Below are 22,291 nucleotides of genomic sequence, written 5' to 3'. Positions count from 1 at the left end.
ATCCTAGACAAGGCTAATTTGAGGGTGGTCTTGGTGGGAGACTTCTCTCCGTCACTCGTTTCCACTCGTTTCATACAATCGTAGTTCCAATTTCATTTGAATATTAAGCAACCAAAGTCCATGAAATTTTGCAGACATATTCTAAAAACCAATATCTGTGTCTGTGGTGTTTTAGATTTTTCTAAAAATATGTAGTTTTAAAATTACAGGGGCTCAAAGATTTGTATGAAAATTGTTAAGACCGCGTAACTTTGAAACCGAATATTTTAACAGAAATCTAGAAAACCACAGACATAGATATTAGTTTCTAGAATATGTCTGCAAAATTTCATGGACTTTGGTTGCTTAATATTCAAATGAAATTGGAACTACGATTGTATGAAACGAGTGGAAACGAGTGACGGAGAGAGCCCTGTTAACGGTGGCTAGCTACCAGCCCACCGGAAAAGGCGTGCCTCCAAGTAATTAGTATTACAGTGACGTCATTTTTTTGTCTGCTGGGAGGCTTTGGCTTGGGTTGTTATACCCTACCAGCAAAGCCGTGCCATCAAGCGATTTAGCGTTCTGGTACGATGCCACGTAGAAATCGATCACAGTAGGTTTGGCTTAAATGAAAACTGCCATACCTTGTCCAAATTAACCCGCTTCCATCTTAGACTTCATAATCACTTACCACCAGGTGAGATCGCAGTAAACTTGTATCGGAATTTTTAAAAATTACCTTTTCTACGCTCGCGCAAGAAATGTTTGAACGCACTTTCTTAGATTGGGTAAACAACCCTCTCTCGATAGTCCTAGCTAACTTATCCTGGCTATGGATCATGATTAATGCGTTCAAGTTGGGGTTGAGCTTTTCTGTCAAAAATTCACATACTTACAACTTACAAACGTAATTCGCTATAACTAATTCATTTTTATTTTTGCTAATTTAATCAAAGGTTTTAAGGAAATGGTTGAAGGCTTTTCTAAATTCTCCTGTGGGATCCTCTTTGTTGACGAGTTCTGCCCAAAGCTCGGGGAGCCTGGTCCGGAAGGCGTGAGCCACATTGCGAACTAGCTGTTTCTGTTTGGGCGTACATTTGGCGCAACTCGTTCTTAACGCTTCAGGAATGATTTCTGGAAATGCAAAATGCAGTTTAGGTATTAAAAACGTCAAGTGCGAGTCGGACTCGTACACGAGTGGCTCCGTACTATTGTATGAAACATAGCCCTTTTGTAATTTTAAAATTTTTTAATATATTTTATTACTTATATCACATTCTGTGAAAGTTTTAATTCTCTACCTATTACGGTACTCCACTGACTGCAGACGGACGGACGCAAGGACAGAGGGACGGACGGACGGACGAATGGACGGACGGCCAACAGAGGCTTAGAAGAAGTTATGAGCGGATCAAAAAATTCCTGAATAACTGGCAACACGGTTCTTCTGCTCGTTTGCTCGTTTGCTCGTTTGCTCGCTATTTAAATAAAATAAAACATTCAGGGTCTGGTAATAGTAGCTCTTACTTTTAATGTCGGAGCCCTCTGTCGTGCAGGGTCCTTTATCGAGGAAGCACTTGCCATAGTTCCTGAGTAGACGCACGTTTTCCATTAACTCCTCGGCATTGAAGTTGTCGTACTCTGGGTCGTAGGTTAGCGAAGGGAGTGCCAGAGCCATCGGCACAAATGTCGCTAATACTGCTATTAACTGCATACCTACTGTTTCAAAAAATACATCTAAATATATTATACAAGTGTAAATTATAAAATTATAACACCCCCGACAAGTGAATTTACAGTTACTAGAAAAGAGCTGATAACTTTCAAACGGCTAAACCGATTTTCTTGGATTATAGCTAAGAACACTCTCGATCAAGCCACCTTTTAAACAAAAAAACTAAATTAAAATCGGTTCATTAGTTTAGGAGCTACGATGCCACAGACAGATACACAGATACACACGTCACACTTATAACACCTCTCTTTTTGGGTCGGGGGTAAAAAGGAAACGCTGTCTAACTGACTGATCTATCAACGCATATAAAAAGATATACCTACAAGACTAAGCTTTGAAAAGTTACTTTTTGCCCATACCTTTTGATTATGGAAACACAAATTAGTGGACACAATTTTAATCAATTTGCTTTTCACTCTCACTTCTAGGAACTTTTAAACACAGCTACACTACTATAAACATTATAATACAGAACTATATTTACACTTAGCTCGTTTAAATATGTTGTTTTCATTAGAACTGTCAGCATTTAAAAATAACAATCATAATATTGTCATCTTTAAAAGGCACGTACCCAAAACTGCATCAGCGAATTTTCCTTACCTCAATCCAGAGTTGTTACATTTCTAGAGCAGCAGTCGTATGTTGCATTGTCATTTTAAAATAGGGGACCATTTCGCAAACCATCTTGAGTAAAAAAAAATGCAAATCAGTTCAGAAATCTCGGAAGATTCGGTGTAGGTACGTACATATGAAAAATGCACCGAATTAAGTATACATACCTTCTTTTTCTGGAAGTCGGTTAATAATAAAACCTAGGTAAACAAGTGATATTCTCTCTTATTAGACAATCTTTTTTGAAAGATTGCAAGTTTTTAGGGTTCCGTACCTCAAAAGGACTTTGTTGTCTGTCTGTCTGTCCGTTTGTCTGTTCGTCCGTCCGTCCGTCCGTCCGTCCGTCCGTCAAAAAAACTATAGGTTACTTCGGCCATTTATTAGCCACGGCCGAAGCTTCCCACCTGCCAGACCAGAGGCAATTTAGAAATTATCATAAATTTTTCAATCGCCACTGTCAGGAATCGAGTCCGGGACCTCCCACTGATAAGACAACAGTGCTCACCACTGCGCCAGGGAAGTTATCTGAAAAAGTTTAAATGTAAATTATAAGCCACTTTAGTTTAAATAAACATTTATTTATTGATGAAAGCTGTATCGAAGTATTTGTTATCAGGATTATACAATTTGTTCGCCTCTTCTATAGAAACACCGTTTTGAAACGCGTTAATCCATGAGGCCATCTTGAATTTTTGCTCGTAACTGCATTTTGGGCACGTTTCTTCGACGACTTTAAAAATATTATCATCTGCAAAGAAGAAACAGCATCGATATGGAAATAGAATATAAGGTGTCATATTATCTACTAATGGACAGATAAACGCGCCGAAACAATATAGGAGTTTCTAATTTTACTATGGAATCCTAAAAATGGATCTTCAAATGACAGAATTAGGGTAAGTAGGTAGGGGTGGCTCTTTCAAAATCAATGGTAGTACCAATACTGAAGCTTCAATAGCTAAAACGAATTGAAACAAAAAATGCAGTTGGGATGCAGTTTGATTGCAGTTGACACAACTGCCAAGCGACCACGCTGTCCAAATGCAAACGAATTTCTAATACGGCTAACACGGTAAACACGCAGTCAGTTAGCAGTTGCGATGCAGTTGTGTCAACTGTACAGCAATTATGCAGCCAGATTGCAGTCCGTCTGTCTAATGCAATAATCTCACCAGTAAAATTATTGTCTTACGGATCGTAAAAACACGAATGAATGCACACGCGTACGTACATTTTGCATAAAGGCCACTTCGCATCGTATGACGTACACGATCATACACGTAAAAATCTCGTATATACATATACGAGATTTTTTCACATTGAGTCGTATTTTCACGAATCACGAAAACGAATTGAATACGAATGAGTGCACAAACGCTCTATGTGACCGTTCTCTGCCATGTCCGCGGGCGCACGTATAATAATTTCACTAAACATATAACTATACTTATCATACTAAATACTAAATGCCTAAGTACAACAAAGAAATAGATTAATACTCACTAGCAGTAGCAGAAGCAAAATTTTCTACACCCTTGTCAACCTGACGCACAAGCAGGTTTTTTAATGTAGGCCAGTCTACAAGCACAGTATTACCCAGTGTTTCAGCTGATAAGAGAGCAAGAAACGCCATCAATACAATAGTTTTCATTTTCAGCTATGATTACCGTTACCTAGAAGTAAATTGAGAATTATATATTTTGATACAAAAAAATCACTCGGTCTATTACAAACGTAGTTTCGTTTATATTTTAATTAACCAAACTCTTGGTAATTTTGTGACGCGTTCTAGAAACTAGTATCTATGACTGTGATATTTTTTAAATCAAAATAGTGAGCAAATGAGCAGGTGGGTCTGGATGTTAAGTGATTACCGCCGCCCATGAACATTTGCAGTACCAGAGGAAGGCCAATGCGTTGCCGATCTTTCAGGAATTTATTGGTCTTCCCCCTGAATAACCCCATGTTGTAATCTAATGAGAACTTTGAAACGGAATATTTTAACAGAAATCTGGAAAAGCATAGACATAAGATATCAGTTCCTAGAATGCATCTTTTTTAAATCGACGCGGCAGTCAGCGAACTGTTTTGGTTTCTGCGATATCTAAATAATTCTCTACATGAAAGATCAAAAGAGCTGACATAAGCTAAAGCGGCTGGGAGGATCCTCTTTAAACACACTCACATATACACATATACAGACGAAATCACTTGTAATTTTACCTCAAGTTAAAAAAAATAGCAATGTCTACGTACCTACAAAGAACTTACTTTCTCTACGTTTTCGGAGATGCAATGAATGAGTTAATTGTAGTTTTAAACAATAAATAGACTCTAATAGCTTTATAAATAGACTCCGTTATCTTGTTGCACAGATGAAAGTAGAGGACAAGATAACACACATTGGAAATTGTGGTGTTTTGGAACAAAAATCACTAAGTACTCATACTATACATGCGAAAGTGTGTTTGTGTGTCTGTCTGTTGGTTTGTTAATCATGTCGCGACGAAGCGTCAGAGCGACGAATTTCTTGTATGGGGTTTTAAAGACCCTGAGACTGATATATGCTACTTTTTATACTGGAAAATCAAAGTTCCCACGGGATGAAAAAAAAAACTTATACAGCTACAGCTACTATTATAATAAATCCGAAAATAATCAGAAAAAAAACCGAAATGAATCCGAAATAAATCTAGGTGCTGCCCTTCGGCTTCACTTGCTAGTTTATTAAACTATCAATAATTCTATAGGTATTATCAAAGACATGAAGATATTTTTGGCAATGTTTTTTTAACGTAGGAGAATACAAAACATGATTTTATTTTTACATTTCCACCAATCCGCTTTTGGTAAGTACTAAGTAAATATAGTAAGTATAATTTTATATTTAAATGATATATTGTTATAATTTTCCTAAAGTTTATAAGTGTGAAATCTGCTCCCTCACCTACCCAATGGTCTATTTTCATGTAATGTGCGATATTATAACATTTATGTCGATTATTTCAATTTTTTCAAATTATCTTGTCATAACTTTCTTAAAGTTTATACTTAAGTGTGATATTTTCTCCCACACCTACCCTATCATCAGTTTTGACCTATGTCAATACGATAAGATAACGGTGGGGTCTGATAAAATAATATGATAATACTAGTAATGACATTATCAGAAAGTAATATCAAAATTAATTATTTTCGTTATCAAAATTATTGGAAAAAAACATTGTGAACGGTCACCCATATGCACGGTTGACTAGTCGCCCGGCAACTCAGTCGACGACGGTCAGATCACATCACACAGACAGTCAGATCTTCACCAAATTAAATTGGGACCACTTTGAAGTATGACCTACCAAACAAAAAAAAATCAAAGTCGGTTCATATTTGGTGGAGTAATCGCGGAACAAACATACAAAAAAGTTTTCTTGACAGACAGACAGACAACAATGTGATCCTACAAGGGTTCCGTTTTTCCTTTTGAGGAACGGAACCCTAAAAACACAGTCGAATAGAGAAACTCGACTCCTTTTTTTAATTATTATCTATTTAATTTTAAATTTAAATTATTTAATTTCAGTATGACGTATTCACCGAATTGGATTGTCTTAGTTAAACATTATTTGAAAAGGCTGCTGACTCCACTGCTTATTTAGCATAGATTTTCAAAGAACCACCCCAACGTTATTTGGTTCTTCTAGAGATATGGATGCCCCATACCTATAACAGCTTTAGGCCTAGTTATAAGTTAAGATATTCACTACAATGTAGTGTTATAGCGTTCAAATAAAAAAGATTTCTTTCTGTCTATCTTTATTCTACGAATTTTGTCATTTCTAATTTGATCATCTACAAATACTGCAATCTATTTTGATCTCGACGCCTAATTTTAACGTTTATATTCATAAATTTTCCTCAATCATTAGTGAGGATAAAGAAAATTGATTTTCCCATTAATTCGTGATTTTGTAATTAGAAACAACATATAAAAGCTTTATTTAGGATATGTATGAAACCAAAAAGTCTATAGACTAGAGAGCAGGTAAGTTTATTGGAATAAGAAGCATGTAACCATTAATAGCCTCTAGGGAAATAATTTGGGAAATTCACGTTTTACTACAGTTATACTTACTCAGAATAATATGTTATTAGTTATTACCCATGGAGAGATTAGAAGTACAAAATAATATTGATACTAATCTCTATTATTAAGGTTTACGACTAGGATTACCTCTACAGCCATACTTTTACAAACTCACAATAAATAACGTGGTCGGAAACATTTCAAAATGTTTCCGATCAATCAAATCAAATCAATCAATCAATCATCAATCATGTTTGATCAATCAAAACAAGAATCAGAGTTCTACACCTAAGTTATCTCTTTATTCATCTTTTAGATAAGAAGACACTTGCAGGCAAAATGAAAATCATTTTTCTATTTGCGTTCTTCGCTCTGGTGTCAACCAAAGCACTGGATCAATCTGTGCTTGAAAACCAATCACTACAAGATTTTTATGACTGTCGTCCGGGTGAAAAATGTGCTGACAAATTAGTGAGTGCCAGCGGTAAGTTTACAAATGGACATAAATTCCACTTTACAGCAACTGCTGAGTTTCTTGTTAGCTCTTCTCAGTAGAATCTGCTTCCCGAACCCGTGGTAGAGCCTTGACATATCATAAGTGGCACCGGCATATCATAAGTGCCAAGTGTAAGAGTTGGGATCCAAAGACTACGATTCTTATATTTCGTGTCCGAATTTTAATGAGGTAATCGCGTTTAACAGTAGTAATTACGTCCGTCACAAAATCACAAACCTGTACCAAATGAGTCCTAGGTATGGATAGTGCTTGCCTAGAAGATGCCTATTCACTCAATGATTAGTCAATTCATTAATAATTCGTCTCAGACTAAATCGCGGTTGGTACCCTCGCTTTAATTTTGCGTAATTAATTATTATTATTATCACTGTTACATCAATTAGAGCCTTAATAGCAGGAACGGACTGAATTCCGAAAGGCTGGCGATTCAAACCCCACCCGTTGCACTATTATTGTATATTATACTTTTAGCCTGTGACTTTTAGCACAAGCTTCACGCTTAGTTGGAGGGGAAAGGGGAATATTAGTCATGATAAATATGGCTACCAATATTATTTAAAAAAACTTACAAATTCAACAATTGACAATCAAAAAGTGTACAATGGTACCAATAATTTGAATAAATGGGCTTAACTTTGATTTTTTTACAGATAATTTTCCAGAGGCTGTCGAAAAAGCTTGCCCGAAATGCAGCTCTGAACAAAAAAGTAAAATGGCGGCGTTTGTCGATGCAATAAGCAAAGGAGTATCTTTGGAAGAAGCGAAGAAATTATACAATCCAGATAACAAATATTTTGATATTGTCGATAATCCCAATACAAGTTTCACTTTTGATGCGACCGTTAGTGCATCCTAAAATTGATCATTATATATCTAACCTGCAACGTTTACCCATTTTTTTCAAACTCCATTAGGTATAGATTTAAAATTATTATCTACGGAATCCAAATTGTACTACTTGTAACTTAATAATATCATCATTGTTGTAACTACTATTTCAAAATAAAGCATAATGTGAAGTGTTTTAATAAAATAAACAATCAATTATTTTTCCTCCAGCTAGGTAATTCGCTAACTCGGTGAACACTGATAGTCACCGAAGTTGGTTGGTTCTACATTGCTGCTTCACTGGGTGATATCAAAATATTATTTCGTAGAAAACCTTCAATGGATTAAGACATGAGCTCGGTGGCTATTATTCATCGTTAGACACTGAGTTGGCGAATCAACCCTCAGGTCATCAAAAACGCAAATGGTTGGACTATATTATAAGGGGGTGGACAGGGCTTAGTTACAAAAATTATTTCAAAAGAAAAATAAAACCGACTTCAAAAACCGCGAGCATAATTAGAAATCCAAGAGTGAAGCTCGCCCGACTTCATACCTAGGTACACGTGCAGCTAAACAAAAATATTTATTTACTTTTTAGTGTTTGTGGTTTTTGTAGTCGGTTTTATTTTTCTTTTGAATTTTTTTTATTTCACAATTTTTAGTGGCCCCACTGTAGGTACTATAATATGCTATGCCCAGTTAAAACCCTACTGTTTATTACTAAGCTATTATACTGATCGCGAGCAATTTGCTCTTATCCATTGAGGAGTTCTGTTCTCCATCTCCGAAGATATTCATCAGATCTTCACCAAATTTTTATGGGACCACCTGCACAGTACACCCTTTCAAACAAAAAAAAAATTCCAATTCGGTCCAGGGGTCTTTGAGTAATCGGGGAACATAGATTTAAAAAAAAGATTCCGATGAATTGAGAACCTCCTCCTTTTTTGGAAGTCGGTTAAAAAGTAAAAACAGGCGGCTTTAGATAGAGAAGCTTGTCGTATGACGACCGCCTAACTTCGTTTCGAAGAAGGCACGGGATGATGATGATGATTGATGAGTCTCCAGGAAGCAAGCTATCTGTCTCTATATCAAATAGATGATGATGGCGACCTCTCCCACATGGATTAGCTGATGCCCACGACTTCATTCGCGCGGATGTTAAAAATCCCGTGGGAACTCTTTTATTTTCCGGGATAAAAAGTAGCCTATGTGCTAACCAACCATATAATCTACTAGTTGATGCCCGCGACTTCGCGTGGATGTAGTTTTTTGAAAATCCCGTGGGAACTCTTTGATTTTCCGGGATAAAAAGTAGCCTATGTGCTAATCCAGAGTGTAATCTATCTCCATTCTAAATTTCAGCCCAATCCGTCCAGTAGTTTTAGCGTGAAGGAGTAACAAACATACACACACACACACACACACACACACACACATACATACACACATACTACACACAAACTTTCGCCTTTATATTAGTAGAGTGAAGTGTGACATATTTAGTGTGAAGTGTGAAGTGTGATGTGATTGTGGGAATTATGGGATACCACGAGGTGTTAATTCGGGGCGAACCACTAGTATTAATATAATGTATTTTGTGAGTATGTTAATAAAAAATCGATTAGTCAACGATAACTTCAAAATAGTATAGGTCATTAACAAAAGAAAATTAAAGTAGGTAATTAACACCACAAAAATGGAGTATAAAATGTAGATTTAATTTTAAAATTATACAGGCGCATTTTTGACACGGCGGTCTTCACTTGTAAGTAAAACGAAGAAAACCTATTTAATCACTGTTGTCTATCTGTCTGTCCGCGTATCACGGGGCTCTATAGCTTGTAGACGAAATGAGTTACAAACCTGAAATTTTGGTATTTGGTGAAAAACGTTGACCCGAAACGAAAAATTTGATTTGAAATTCGGAGACCTAACTGTCGTTAACTGTGACCGCCCAGACAAAGTTTAAATAAATACCTACTGCTACTGGTAGCCAAAACATTTTAAAATTTAATTTATAATTTAAAAGGCACTTGAATTTTAAAATTAAAGTGTCTAACCTACACTTGAAGGAATTTACATTGTTAAATAATGCTTTTAAATTTCTTTCAGGTTTTTCACAATGAAGGCTATTATATTATTTGCGCTATTCGCCCTGGCCGCTGCTGAAATAGAATATTACGTTGCCGATGATACTCTGGACATTAATGAAATAGTTTCTGAAGTATCAAGGATGAAAAGTTTTGTAGACTGCTATCTGGATAGAGAGCCTTGTTTTGAACCAGCTGCAACTTACAAATGTACGTATTTGCGTTACTCACAGAGAATAGTCTGTCTGTCTATCTGTCTGTCTGTCCGTCCGTCCTTCCGTCCGTCCGTCCGTCTGTCCGTCCGTCCGTTCGTCGTGTCTGTCAAGAAACCTATAGGGCACTTCCCGTTGACCTAGAATCATGAAATTTGGTAGGTAGGAAGATCTTATAGCACAAGTACAGGAATAAATCTGAAAACAAGTAATATAAGACAACTATACCAAGTGGGGTATCATATGAAAGTGCTTTACCTGTACATTCTAAAACAGATTTTTATTTATTTTTGTGTATTATTTTTATTTATACCTAGTAAACGTATCTATAACATTATATTTTATTTACAGTATTGATTCCTGAAGCTCTTGCCACTAAATGTGAAAGGTGCACGGATAAACTCAAACATTTGGCACGGGGATTCCTTGAGGCACTTAAGGCTGTTTTGCCTGAAGAGTACAGGGCCTTCAGATTGAAGTACGATCCCGAAGACAGATACTTTGACGATTTCGAAAAAGCAATGGAAGCTTATTAGGTCCTGCAACGACAGAAATCTTCTGCATTCTTTCTTTTTAATTAAGTTACAACGAATATCCTATGCAATTTTCCTAAATCAAACTAAAACCTGTATTTGAAACGAGATAAACCTGAAAATAAAATATCAACGATTTCAAAAAAGCAATTCCGACTTATAAGGTCCTACTGATGATTATTATAGAAATCTTATTATTATTCTTTGATTACTGTATTTAATTAAATTTAATTTCGCATTAATGACTGCTTTCTTTATTTTATTTTAAATAAGTTACAATAAACACCCTAAATACAAATGAAGAGCATTTGGGTTTTAATGTTATGATTTTTAGATAAAACTAGCAAACCCGGCGAACTCCGTTTCGCCACTTGGTTTGTAGTACATGCTATGAAAAAAGATTTTCACGCTTTTCTGTTGAAATTTTTCCTGAATTTTCTTTGCTATAAACCACACGGAGCCCGAGACCTTTCCAACGAATGCAAAACCGTGGAAATCGGTTCGTGCGTTATGGAGTTATAGCGTCAGGAAGGAAAACCCGACTTATTTTTATATAGTAGATAAACGATGTTTTTCAATAACATAATTTGTATATCTATGTTACTAAAGATATCAATGAAGTTAGTAGCTAATTGGTTGATAATGTCTCTAAAATTGTTTTAGTCATTAACAAATGAAGTTATAGTGATTGACATAACAAAAATGGAGTATAAAATGTAGATTTAATTTAAGAACTATACAGGCGCATTTATGACACGACGCGACGGTTCTTACTCGTAAGTATTTCAATACTTGAAACTATTATAATAGATCTAAAAGTACCTTTGTAATGTTAACTATAATAAATAAATCTTTAATCAATTATATTAAAATTCAAATTAATAAAATTAAAACCATTTAATAACCATGTTATAAACCAATATTAATAAAGGAAACAGAAACACATCGACGTCGGATATAGAGTCTAATAATTTTGGTCCTAATTTTTTTTTTTTAGATTTCTCAAAATGAAGGCTATTACATTGTTTGCGCTATTTACTCTGGCTGCTACTGAAGTAGATTATCACACTGGCAACAATACTCTGGAACTCGAGGCATTTGTTTCTGATATAACAAGGGTGAAAAGTTTAGTAGATTGCTTTTTGGATAGAGAGCCTTGCCATGAACCAGCTGGAACTTACAAAGGTACACATTTGCGTCACCAACATACAAAACAGTATTAACACAACAGCTATATTATCAAGTTTTGATCAATGTAAGTCCTAACTCCTAACCTATTTATTTTCAATGGGTGAAAATAATAATTACTCAGACATAAAGTCACACATATTGAAGAAGAATCTAGGCCATGAATTTTTTTCGTAGGTACATTTGTGTTTTTAGCGCCTGCCGGACGATTCAGAACACTCGATTCGGTAAGTTACCGAATCGAATTACACTTGATTCGGTAAGTTACCGTTCGATAAGACGAACTTTTCATTGAAAAATACATCTTATCGAACGATAACTTACCGAATCGAGTGTTTGAATCGCCCGGCTGGATCCCTTTTGCCTTCAATTTTTCGGTCCTGGAGACTACTATACTGCTACTACTATATTTAGTAGTTACTTAATTAACTTTTATTTTTGATTGCAGCATTGATTCCTAAAATTCTTGCCACTAAATGTGATAAGTGCACGAATGAATTCAAGCATTTGGCATATAGATTTCTTACAGAACTTAAGGCTTCTTTATATGACGAATACTTGGACTTGAGATATAAGTACGACCGTGTAAACCAGCACTACGACGATTTCGTAAAAGCGATCGAGGCTTGCAAGCAACTCGTATGGCGTTACTACTGTGACTCATAGTATACTCATTTGGTACAAGCAAGCTAGGACACACCAAATGCGTATGCAGCACGTCAGCGTAGACGTAGCGCATACCATGACATTGTAATGTATGGAACTGTATGAGATATGGCATACCGCTTGCGTGACTTGAAGTTCGCGTAGACGTTATGCGTGCTGTCACGTATATGGATTCACGCGCGTCACGTACGTACGTGCTTGGTGTGAATCGGCTCTTACATTTAGTATTTAGGTACTACCTTGTTGCTGTTACAATAAATTATTGAGAAATGCTGAAAATAAAGATTCCTTCATACCTTTCTTACCGAACCGGGCGCGGTGGTAGTTTTGTTGTTGCACGTGCTGCCCTACATGAAATAAATGGATTCATTTGATTTCAAAATGAAAAAAAAAATTGAAATGAAATTGAAAATAAAAACAAATAAACCTACAGAGTCTACAGAGCGATGGCGATGATTAATATAAAGGCCCCGCTGCAATAATAATGAATTTTAGGATTTAATTTTATAAACGAAAAAATCTCAGATTAATAAAGATCAGACATTACAATAGTATTTTCTGATCTTTTTAATCCGAGATTTTTTACTCTTAACCAAAATAATAATTTTGGTTAAAGGATAAAAAACTACTAATATCACAATTTATTTATTTTTGAATGATTTTTGATGAAAAACTGAACTTGTGAACATTTTAGAATACCCTGAAATAATGTACCTAAGTTTATTTTTATTTCTACTTTCAAAATTTCAATCGGTGTCGGCAAAAGTGAAGTTTTGTTAAAAAAAATATCCTCTTATTTTTCAATTTCTTTAAACATGCCTACTTATTTACTCCGTCTATATGTTCAGCAGTTTAGACTAAGCAGTTAAGACTAATATTTAAATAATTCATATAGATTTTGGCTTGTATTCAATGCACTATACCTTCCTATACCAATAAATACAAGCTGAATTCCCTGTGTGAATTATCATGTCTATTATTATATGATATTAAACATACCAATTAAATACCTACTTAGTCCATGATGACTCTTAAATAGTTTTAGACATTAACAAAAAGGAAGTCATAATAATTAACATCACAAAAGTGGGGTATAAAATGTAGAGTTGATTTTGAATCATGCAGGCGTATTTTCGACTCGACGGCTCTCACTCGTAAGTAGGTACTTATTTTAACTTTAGCTTTAACTATTACTAATTTCAACTTTAAGAGATAAAACTGAAATTAATTATATCGAAATTAAAACTACTTTCAAAAGTAAAACACTTAAGTGTAAAATGTAATTAAAACGAAAACACATCGATGCCAGATGAAGCAGGCCACGTTTACTTTCTGGTTACTGATAGGTAGTTACTTAGTTTTTGTCCAATTTTTTTTAGGTTTCTTAAAATGAGGCCTATCACATTGTTCGCGTTATTCACCCTGGCTGCTGCTGAAGTAGAGTATTACACTGCCGATGAAATTCGAGACATTGATGCAGTGATTTCTGATATATCAAGGGTGAAAAGTTTTGTAGATTGCTTCTTGGATAGAGAGCCCTGCCATGAACCGGCTGGAACTTACAGAGGTAAAGATTTGCGTCACAAACAAAAAAAGCGGCCAAGTGCGAGTCAGACTCGCGCACTGAGGGTTTCATACTCGGGTATTTTTTCCAACATTTTGCACGATAAATCAAAAACTATCATACATAATTTTCTGTGATGTAACCACAAATTTACGGTTTTCGGATTTATTCCTTTACTTGTGCTATGAGACCTACCTACCTGCCAAATTTCATAACTCTAGGTCATCGGGAACTACCCTATAGGTTTTCTTGACAGACACGACGAACGGACGGACGGACGGACGGCCTTTAACCTACCTATGCCTTTTCAGTAGGAGAAAATGAAAAATAATTAGATACTGTATATTTATGTAACTAAAGTAGAATCTAGTAAATTCTTTCATAGGTACACCTGCTCTTTGGTTTTTAACAATTTCTTCTTATATACAATCCTCCGTTACTGTTTAGTATTTTTTTTAGTTTCATAATCCAAAAAATTATAATTTTATTGTTTTGCGTCGATATTCTGGACTTTTCTGGTGAAACAGGTTTTCCATGTAAGTACTTTACGTCAAAACAAGGCCTTACTGTTTATCAGGCTCAGGTTTCGATCTGCTATGACTTCTACCACCCTTGGAATGAGTCTGCCAAGTACCGACTCAATGTATTGGACTCGATAGATCGCCGCGCCCTAAGAATTATTGGCGATCAATCACTTACGCAGGCGAAATTGCTCGGCTTACAGCATCGACGCAAAGTTGCCTGTTTGTCGACCTTTTACTGGATATACGAGTAGACTTTGTAGTATACAGAGTGTGCTCAGGAACTTCACAATCTTGTTTCTCTTCACCCTTCTACCAGAGAATAGCAAAAACCGTGGACGTTGGCACGGTCCACCACAAGACCACATATGGTCGACATCCAATCTACTCGTACTTAAAACGTTTTTGCTCAAAGTTTCTGATACGAACCGCTAAGGTGTGGAATGCCTTTCCGAACGCATCCGTGTTTTCTGCCAAATATACGTAATTAGGGGATGCCCGCGGCTTCGCCCGCGTGTATTTCGATTTTTAAATCCCGTAGGAACTTTTTGATTTTCCGGGATAAAAAGTAAACTATGTCCTTCCCCGGGATGTATCCCAAGTCTGTACCAAATTTCATTAAAATCGGTTCAGTGGTTGAGCCCTGAAAACGTAGCAGACAGACAGACAGACACACTTTCGCATTTATAATATACTGTATGGATGGATTTACATACAACAAGAATGGAAAGGCGTCTTGTAGGCAACCGCACTCCAGCTTAGACCTCATCATTGTTTTGTACTAGGCACGATTGTCGTCAAGCGCAAACCTATCTCACAGTAATAATATAAAGTCCACGTGGACGAAGTCATAAACATCACTTAGCGTACTTACGTGTTATTATGTATGTATAACAAGTTCAAAAAGATAACAGTTAAAATAAACTTCTAAAAACATAATTTTATTCAGTTTTAGCCAATCGTGAATGAATTTAAGAGTTAAGGTGCCCACGCACATGAACTGAACTGCAACTGAACTGCGCGTCGCGGCAGCGCCCCGCACGATAATCTCTCTAGCCGCGACGCGCAGTTCAGCTGCAGTTCAGTTCGAGTGCGTGGGCATCTTTATTAAATCTTGGCTTCGGCAGCGGCTGAAGGTTCTGGCGATAACCGATTAATCAACTTGGGCTTCGGTCTTCTGACCGAATCTATCATCGGTCGGAAACTCATAATAATATTAAACTAAACTCATAATTTTTAATTACAGCATTAATTCCCGAAATTCTTGCCACTAAATGTGAAATGTGCCCGGATGAATTCAAGCATTTGGCACATGTATTCCTTACGAAACTTAAAGCTTCTTTATATGACGAATACTTGGACTTGAGATATAAATACGATCACGAAAACCAATACTTCGACGATTTCGAAAAAGCTTTAGAGGCTTACAAGCAACTCATATGGCATGAATATTAACTTGAAGAAGATTTATATATACGATATAAACCTCCTATAACCTCAACTATGGAAACTTGGAAATTGGAAAGAATCCAACGGTAATCCTTGAGAACCATTGAAACTATCGAATAAGGCAAGCGATGGTGGTTTATTAACGAAACGAGCCGTATTGAACAAGCCGCCAAGCCACTATATGGACAGACAACATCACAAGAATCGCAGGGAGCCGCTGGATTCAGGCGGCGCAAAATTCCTGAGACAGAGGAAGCATCAGAAATTGCAGCTTATGTCTAACGCCGGCAAGCGAAGCAAAGCGCTCAAAGAGTCTTTCTCTGCGTCGTATTCCTTGTTGTCAAGTATTGTGACCTCTTTCCATACCGGTAGGAGGGGATAATAATGCTACTGAAAGAATAATGTAGGGGGTGAATTGGAACTCCGAGGTTTTAGCTCGAATGAGGCCAGCATAACGTGGACATAACGATCGAGTGTGATGCAATGACATCCATGATGGGTTTCATCACGATAAAAAAGAGTAAACCAGACTGGACCGCTAACCTTAAGTGACATTTAATAAACTCGTTTATAAATATTTCAAGAAAATTGTACAAATTGTGCTGTGAGAGCAGATTAAGTCTCCTCGAGATAGTCCAAAATAGTGCCTCGACCTCTACTTTACATAATATAAAAGGAGAAATGACTGATATACCAACATATAGCTAAAAACCTTTTTCTGGAGACTTGTGATTTTTCATGAAGTTTTTCTCTATAATGTAAGTAACGATCCATTTTCCTCCAATATAATATAAGTAATTAAACCATCAATACGCGTTTTTTTTTTTACCCCCTAAAAAACAAAAGTACCTATTCCTTTCCAACCTATCCGGTTTCCATGTTATACTGCATCGGCACTTTGCAGTCAAGTCGTTAAATTGAATAAATAAAACACTAGAATAATTTATGCAACCGAAACCGTGAAGTAGGAGTATGCAAAGCACGTGCAAATGAAAAAACCTAGCAGTAGCAATGACAGAGTCCAGTAAAAAATAGATTTGATAGGTGCGGTAAGTGGGTAGAATTTTATTTGCCTACTCACAAGTCCACGGATGTCCACGGCTTCGTCCGCTTAGATTTATGCTTTTAAATATCCCGAAATCATCGATATTCCAGGATAAAAAGTACCCGTTTTCCGTCTCGAGAATCTTTATACAAAATTTCATCAACATCGGTTTAGCGATCGAGCCGTGAAAAGGTAAAAGACCTTTTCCCGTTTTTGTGAAACAAGCTATCTTTGTGCAAAATTTCATCACATTAAGTTTAGCAGTTGAACCGTGAAAAGGTAACAGACATGCAGACAGACACACTTTCCCGTTTTATAATGTTAGTAATGGATATCGAGTATGGGTTATGCATACAGAATACAGATATATACGGGATTACGTATAAAAGGAGCGTCAAGAAAAGCGTGTGAAACATTTGATTTAAAATTTCGTGTTGTTCAGACTTAGCTCAGCTGATAAAGGTAGGTGATTATTTATTATTTATTTTTAACATTTTTTTGGACCTTGATTGTAATATCTCTACAACAGATCTCTCGACTTAGAGAGCGTGGGTAAAACTCCATTGTATATTACAGTTTAGTTAGCTATTTAATGTAGGAAGTACTAATTCTTTTGGCTTTTTATTAGTATACTTGTACGTATATTATATTGTCATTCAGTTGAAACAGGTGACTGATTTTCCGGCTAGTATAACCACGTATAACTGTCCGATTGCAAACACGTGGGGTTTGTATAGCAATAAATGATTATGGTACCTATGAGCTTCATACCCGGCGTGTGCTGCCTGCTAAGCTAAAAAAAACCGGCCAAGTGCGAGTCAGATTCGCGCACCGAGGGTTCCGTGCTCGGGTATTTTTTCCGACATTTTGCACGATCAATCAAAAACCATTATGCATAAAATAAATAAAAATCTGTTTACAATGTACAGGTAAAGCCCTTTCACATTAATATTCCTGTATATTGTAAGAGCCCTGTAAAATTAATATGAATAAATAAAATTTAAAAAAAAATGTTACCCCACTTTGTATAGTTTTCTACTTACTTTGAAAATTAAAACACATTTTAATTTTTTCTGTGATGTAACCACAAATTCACGGTTTTTGGATTTTATCCTTTACTTGTGCAATAAGACCTACCTACCATGCCAATTTTCATAATTATAGGTCAATGGGAAGTACCCTATTGGTTTTCTTGACAGACACGACAGACGGACAGACAGACAGACAGAGAGATGGACAGATGAACAGACGGACAAACGGACGTACGGACAGACGGACAGACGAACAGACGGACAGACGGACAGACAGAAAGACCAACAGACAGGCAGACAGACAGACAACAAAGTGATCCTATAAGGGTTCCGTTTTTCCTTTTGAGGTACGGACCCCTAAAAAAGAATATGCCTAATAGGTACATTGTTTTAGTGGTCTAAATAAAACGATGTAGTAGAAACATCTTTGTATTTTACATATAAAAATTTAATAATACGAGAGAAAGACATGTTTCAATTACACAGTTATTAATACATTTTGTTGTATCTTCAAGATAATACGTGAGGTCAAAGGTGATAACCTATGTAAATCGAGATCTGTGTTTATTCATTAATGTATCTATAAACCTGGTAACTAAGTGTATTATCTCAGTAAGGGTTACCATGCGCCCACATCTTTACGGACTTGTTTACTTTCTTTCGTGCTTTCCCCAAGTTAGAAAAACGGTGTCTTTTTGTTATACTTGTGGAATAACACTACAATACCTGTTGTTATTGTTATCCGAGTAACAACACGATTTGGTCGGACAAATAAAGACCGACTTCAAAAAGTAGGAGGTTCTTAATTCGTCGGAATCTTTTTTTTAATCTAAAATCTTTTTACGGTGATCATATTAGGAGCAGATTTTTCAATCGCGAATAAACCCCTCTTAATGTATCACAATAATTCACAATGTATCATCCATATTTGTCCGCTTGCAATCAATACAGAGTTGTTTATAGAATCTATTTACACTTTAAATGAAGTGTACCGAGTAAACAATTTGTACTTCCATGTTACGCAGTTTAATTATAGGTAATATTAATACGAGTACGATACGAGTAGGTAAGAGTACCTATATATTTTTTTAATTCAGATACATTTAGCCCTTGACTGCAATCTCACCTGTTGGTAAGTGATTATGCAGTCTAGGATGGAGGCAGGCTAACCTGAAGGGGGATACGATGTATCGGCATACTTTTACATTCGAGTAATTCCTACCCTAACGCAGTGGGTGTACGGGTAAATACGAATTCCCCTTGCACCCATTGGTGGCCGGTTGGTGCACAGTCGCTTCCCCTAAAATCTTATTTCTTTAGTTTCAGGACTAGAAAATGAAGTGGGTTATCATACTTTCGGCTTTAGTGGTTTTAGCAGCGGCTGAAGATAAATACACCTCAGAACATGATGATTTTGACGTCGACGCTCTCGCCAAAGACCCCGAGGAACTGAAGATATTCCTCGAATGTTTTACTGGCAAAGGTCCTTGCAGGGATATTGCTGCTCACTTTAAAAGTGAGTACAATTTTTACCCGACTGCGATGAAGGCCAAAAAGAGGGTCACGTGTTTGACTTGTACGTAGTATTATGTATGTAATATTACCTATTATGTCAGTTCCTACGTCCGCTCTACCCAACGGCTCAACCGATTTTGATAAACGATACGTCATTAGATTTGCCTTTATGGCGCGAGTGTTTTTGCACGGGTATAGTTTATTTATTTATTTATTATAGTTGCCTTAGAACCGCCCACAGAGTTATACATTTAAATTATACATGTTATTCTATGGCTATTAAATTCTATGGCTCTTATGCAACTCCACTTACGGGCAGTTAAAGTGACATAGGCCACTTTTATCTCGGAAAGACGAAGAGTTCCCACAGGATATTTAAATATATAAATCCACGCGGGCGAAGTCGCGGGCTTCAGCCAGTATGAGACTATAAAGAAAGAAGAGGGACCCCAATCGTTAACGGTCAAACTGTCTGTGGCGTATTTCTATGGAACTCCTAATTTCTTGTTTGCTCTGTTTTATAGATAGTGACTTTGTCCCGAAACCGTATTTATGAGGTGGTGAGTAGGTAACAAAAAGTTGTCATAAACTTTTATTTCATGGGGTCATCATGGGGTATAGTACCTATTACCTAGTTCCCGAAACTTATTCACTGAACCCGGGTGCCGGACTGGATAGTCAGGCATATTTTTTAAAATCTCGCTCTCTAAACTAGCGCTGGTAAGTGTTTCAACATCAAGACTTCTGAACTTACGATCTCTGTACTTTGTACGTTGAATTTAAAAATAAACAGGATTGTTTTATAGCATTAAGTAGCCGTCCCAGCCGTTATTAATTTTATTATAGCTAAATAAGCTTTATTATTATACCAAACTGACATACCTACTAAGTAAGTACCTATAACACCGAAAATATGATATTCAAAAAATGTTGAAATATTTTTTATTGTGAATTTTTATAGGCACCTACTACCTACGTGCTTAATATAATAGTGTATAAAGCCTAGATTTAGGGGCCATAAATAACTATGAAAGGATATAAGGAACTATGAAGGATGATACATTGATGTAGGGGGCTAGAATTTCCAAAAATCCGAAACAATAATAGGTATCTCTATATTTTTATTATCTAATACTGGAAGCTCAAATATTAATTTAGGTACGTGGATAAACTTAAATAATGATGAATTTTCATACAAAGTTTCATCCCCTATTTTTAACCCCCCTTATGGGCGGAATTTCTTCGGTTTTATTGAGAAATCAGAGTTAACTGTTTCCCGGACTATTTGCACAAGATGCGTTTTTAGGAATCCTTATAGGATCACTTTGTTGTCTGCCTGTATTTTTAACCCCCGACCCAAAAAGAGGGATGTTATAAGTTCGATGTGTGTATCTGTGTATCTGTCTGTGGCATCGTAGCGCCTAAACGAATGAACCGATTTTAATTTAGTTTTTTTTGTTTGAAAGGTGGCTTGATCGAGAGTGTTCTTAGCTATAATCCAAAAAAATTGGTTCAGCCATTTAAAAGTTATCAGCTCTTTTCTAGTTTTCTTGTAGAAAAGAAGGTTAACTAACCGTTAGGTTCATAATATTATGTCAATTGACAAATGTCAAGCTGCCGAGATAGACGTTGCCTAGATACATTTATTTATTTAAAAATGATGTTTTGGAAAACTCAGATACTTTGGATAGCTATAATCCTAGAAAATCAGTTCAGCCGTTTGAAAGTTAGCAGCTCTTTTCTAGTTACGGTAACGGGGGTGTTATAAATTTTTAATTTACACTTGTATGTCTGTCAAGACCCGTTAAGGGAATCAAAATCGCTATGGCTTTTTAGTTTGAACTAGAATCATTTGGCTGGTAGCAATGTCTAATAGTAAAATAAAATGGAAAAAATCGGAACTCCGTGAACATAAAAAAATTAAAAAGTGTTATTTGTTTCTACGATGGTACAGAACCTTTCGTGAGCAAGTCCAACTCGCACCTTGCCGGTATTTTCGTTTCTGAGTTTATCTGATACAAAATAGGATAGTTAGGTTCCAAAAAACCAGCTGTGCTTCCTTCTCACCCCCTTTTCTTTTTGCAGAAGACATACCGGAAGCAGTTGTCCAAGCCTGTGCAAAATGCACAGATGCGCAAAAACACATTTTCAAAGTTTTCTTGGAAGCAGTCAAGGCACAATACATGTACGGATACAGAGACTTCAAGGACAAGTACGATCCAGAGAACAAATATCTCGCTGCTTTGGAGGCTGCAGTGGCCAACTATTAGGGCTTCGATAAAAATATTGTAATCTCACATCTCAAAGTTATCATATTGAAATAAAAAGTCAAATTTAGTGTGTTTATTTATTTTATTTTCTTTTTCTTCTTCGTCGTAACACTCTTGACAGAGTATGGTCATCACGAAGTGACGTTTTTGGGGCCAGGTGTTAGCGCCTCAGGAGTATTCGCCACTTCTTCCTGAATTGCCACAACTTCTGGCCAAAATTAGTGTGAGGTTTCCATCATCATCAATCGCCGGCTCACTACTGAGTACGGTCTTCTCTCTGAGAAATATTTGACCGATAGGTCGACCAAGTGCGGATTGGCAAATTTTTCACACGCCATTGAGAAAATTATACAGAACCTTCAGGCAGTTTCAGAAATTCAAAGGGTTCCCACGGAATTTCAAAAACCATAATCTACGCCGCAAAAGTGTCGGGCATCATCTGT

The 22,291-nt window shown here is 36.4% G+C and overlaps 6 protein-coding genes and 1 long non-coding RNA gene across 11 annotated transcripts; 5 read left to right on the top strand and 2 right to left on the bottom strand.

Annotated features, from left to right (window-relative positions):
- Positions 1-874: 874 nt before the first annotated feature.
- LOC123875630 (allergen Tha p 1-like) lies at positions 875-2,224 on the bottom strand. Of its 2 annotated transcripts, none has more exons than XM_045921564.1 (3): positions 2,077-2,224; positions 1,510-1,701; positions 875-1,116 (listed from the first exon to the last, which is right to left on the bottom strand). In XM_045921564.1, exons 2-3 carry the CDS (start codon positions 1,694-1,696, stop codon positions 929-931), a joined length of 375 nt encoding a protein of 124 aa, XP_045777520.1. In that variant the 5' UTR covers positions 1,697-1,701; positions 2,077-2,224; the 3' UTR covers positions 875-928. The 2 variants fall into 2 exon arrangements, with proteins under 2 accessions (XP_045777520.1, XP_045777521.1); XM_045921565.1 differs by having other exon boundaries at positions 1,510-1,698.
- A 654-nt stretch (positions 2,225-2,878) lies between these two features.
- On the bottom strand, positions 2,879-4,636 carry LOC123875638. The gene is made up of 3 exons (XR_006798185.1): positions 4,589-4,636; positions 3,836-4,005; positions 2,879-3,080 (listed from the first exon to the last, which is right to left on the bottom strand). It is a non-coding gene; the product is annotated as an uncharacterized LOC123875638 (long non-coding RNA).
- A 2,071-nt stretch (positions 4,637-6,707) lies between these two features.
- On the top strand, positions 6,708-7,879 carry LOC123875636. The gene is made up of 2 exons (XM_045921577.1): positions 6,708-6,897; positions 7,581-7,879. The coding sequence occupies exons 1-2, from the start codon at positions 6,753-6,755 to the stop codon at positions 7,784-7,786; spliced, it is 351 nt and encodes a 116-aa protein (XP_045777533.1). The 5' UTR covers positions 6,708-6,752; the 3' UTR covers positions 7,787-7,879.
- A 1,403-nt stretch (positions 7,880-9,282) lies between these two features.
- Positions 9,283-10,625, top strand: LOC123875632 (allergen Tha p 1-like). Of its 3 annotated transcripts, none has more exons than XM_045921569.1 (3): positions 9,283-9,361; positions 9,877-10,064; positions 10,418-10,625. In XM_045921569.1, exons 2-3 carry the CDS (start codon positions 9,887-9,889, stop codon positions 10,600-10,602), a joined length of 363 nt encoding a protein of 120 aa, XP_045777525.1. In that variant the 5' UTR covers positions 9,283-9,361; positions 9,877-9,886; the 3' UTR covers positions 10,603-10,625. The 3 variants fall into 3 exon arrangements, with proteins under 3 accessions (XP_045777525.1, XP_045777524.1, XP_045777526.1); XM_045921568.1 differs by having other exon boundaries at positions 9,292-9,354; XM_045921570.1 differs by lacking the exon at positions 9,283-9,361 and adding an exon at positions 9,513-9,529.
- A 981-nt stretch (positions 10,626-11,606) lies between these two features.
- On the top strand, positions 11,607-12,453 carry LOC123875846 (allergen Tha p 1-like). Its single transcript, XM_045921895.1, has 2 exons — positions 11,607-11,784; positions 12,236-12,453. The coding sequence occupies exons 1-2, from the start codon at positions 11,607-11,609 to the stop codon at positions 12,451-12,453; spliced, it is 396 nt and encodes a 131-aa protein (XP_045777851.1).
- A 1,389-nt stretch (positions 12,454-13,842) lies between these two features.
- On the top strand, positions 13,843-15,993 carry LOC123875845. The gene is made up of 2 exons (XM_045921894.1): positions 13,843-14,020; positions 15,785-15,993. Exons 1-2 carry the CDS (start codon positions 13,843-13,845, stop codon positions 15,991-15,993), a joined length of 387 nt encoding a protein of 128 aa, XP_045777850.1.
- A 1,416-nt stretch (positions 15,994-17,409) lies between these two features.
- LOC123875633 (ejaculatory bulb-specific protein 3-like) lies at positions 17,410-21,920 on the top strand. 2 transcript variants are annotated; one of them, XM_045921571.1, is made up of 3 exons: positions 17,410-17,494; positions 19,390-19,579; positions 21,664-21,920. In XM_045921571.1, exons 2-3 carry the CDS (start codon positions 19,399-19,401, stop codon positions 21,846-21,848), a joined length of 366 nt encoding a protein of 121 aa, XP_045777527.1. In that variant the 5' UTR covers positions 17,410-17,494; positions 19,390-19,398; the 3' UTR covers positions 21,849-21,920. The 2 variants fall into 2 exon arrangements, with proteins under 2 accessions (XP_045777527.1, XP_045777528.1); XM_045921572.1 differs by having other exon boundaries at positions 19,384-19,579.
- Positions 21,921-22,291: the final 371 nt, after the last annotated feature.

The sequence above is a fragment of the Maniola jurtina genome, chromosome 20 (genome assembly GCF_905333055.1).
Source record: "Maniola jurtina chromosome 20, ilManJurt1.1, whole genome shotgun sequence".
Classification (NCBI taxonomy): domain Eukaryota; kingdom Metazoa; phylum Arthropoda; class Insecta; order Lepidoptera; family Nymphalidae; genus Maniola; species Maniola jurtina.
The sequence above is the reverse complement of the archived record's forward strand: the minus strand, read 5'-3'. Positions and strand labels throughout refer to the sequence as shown.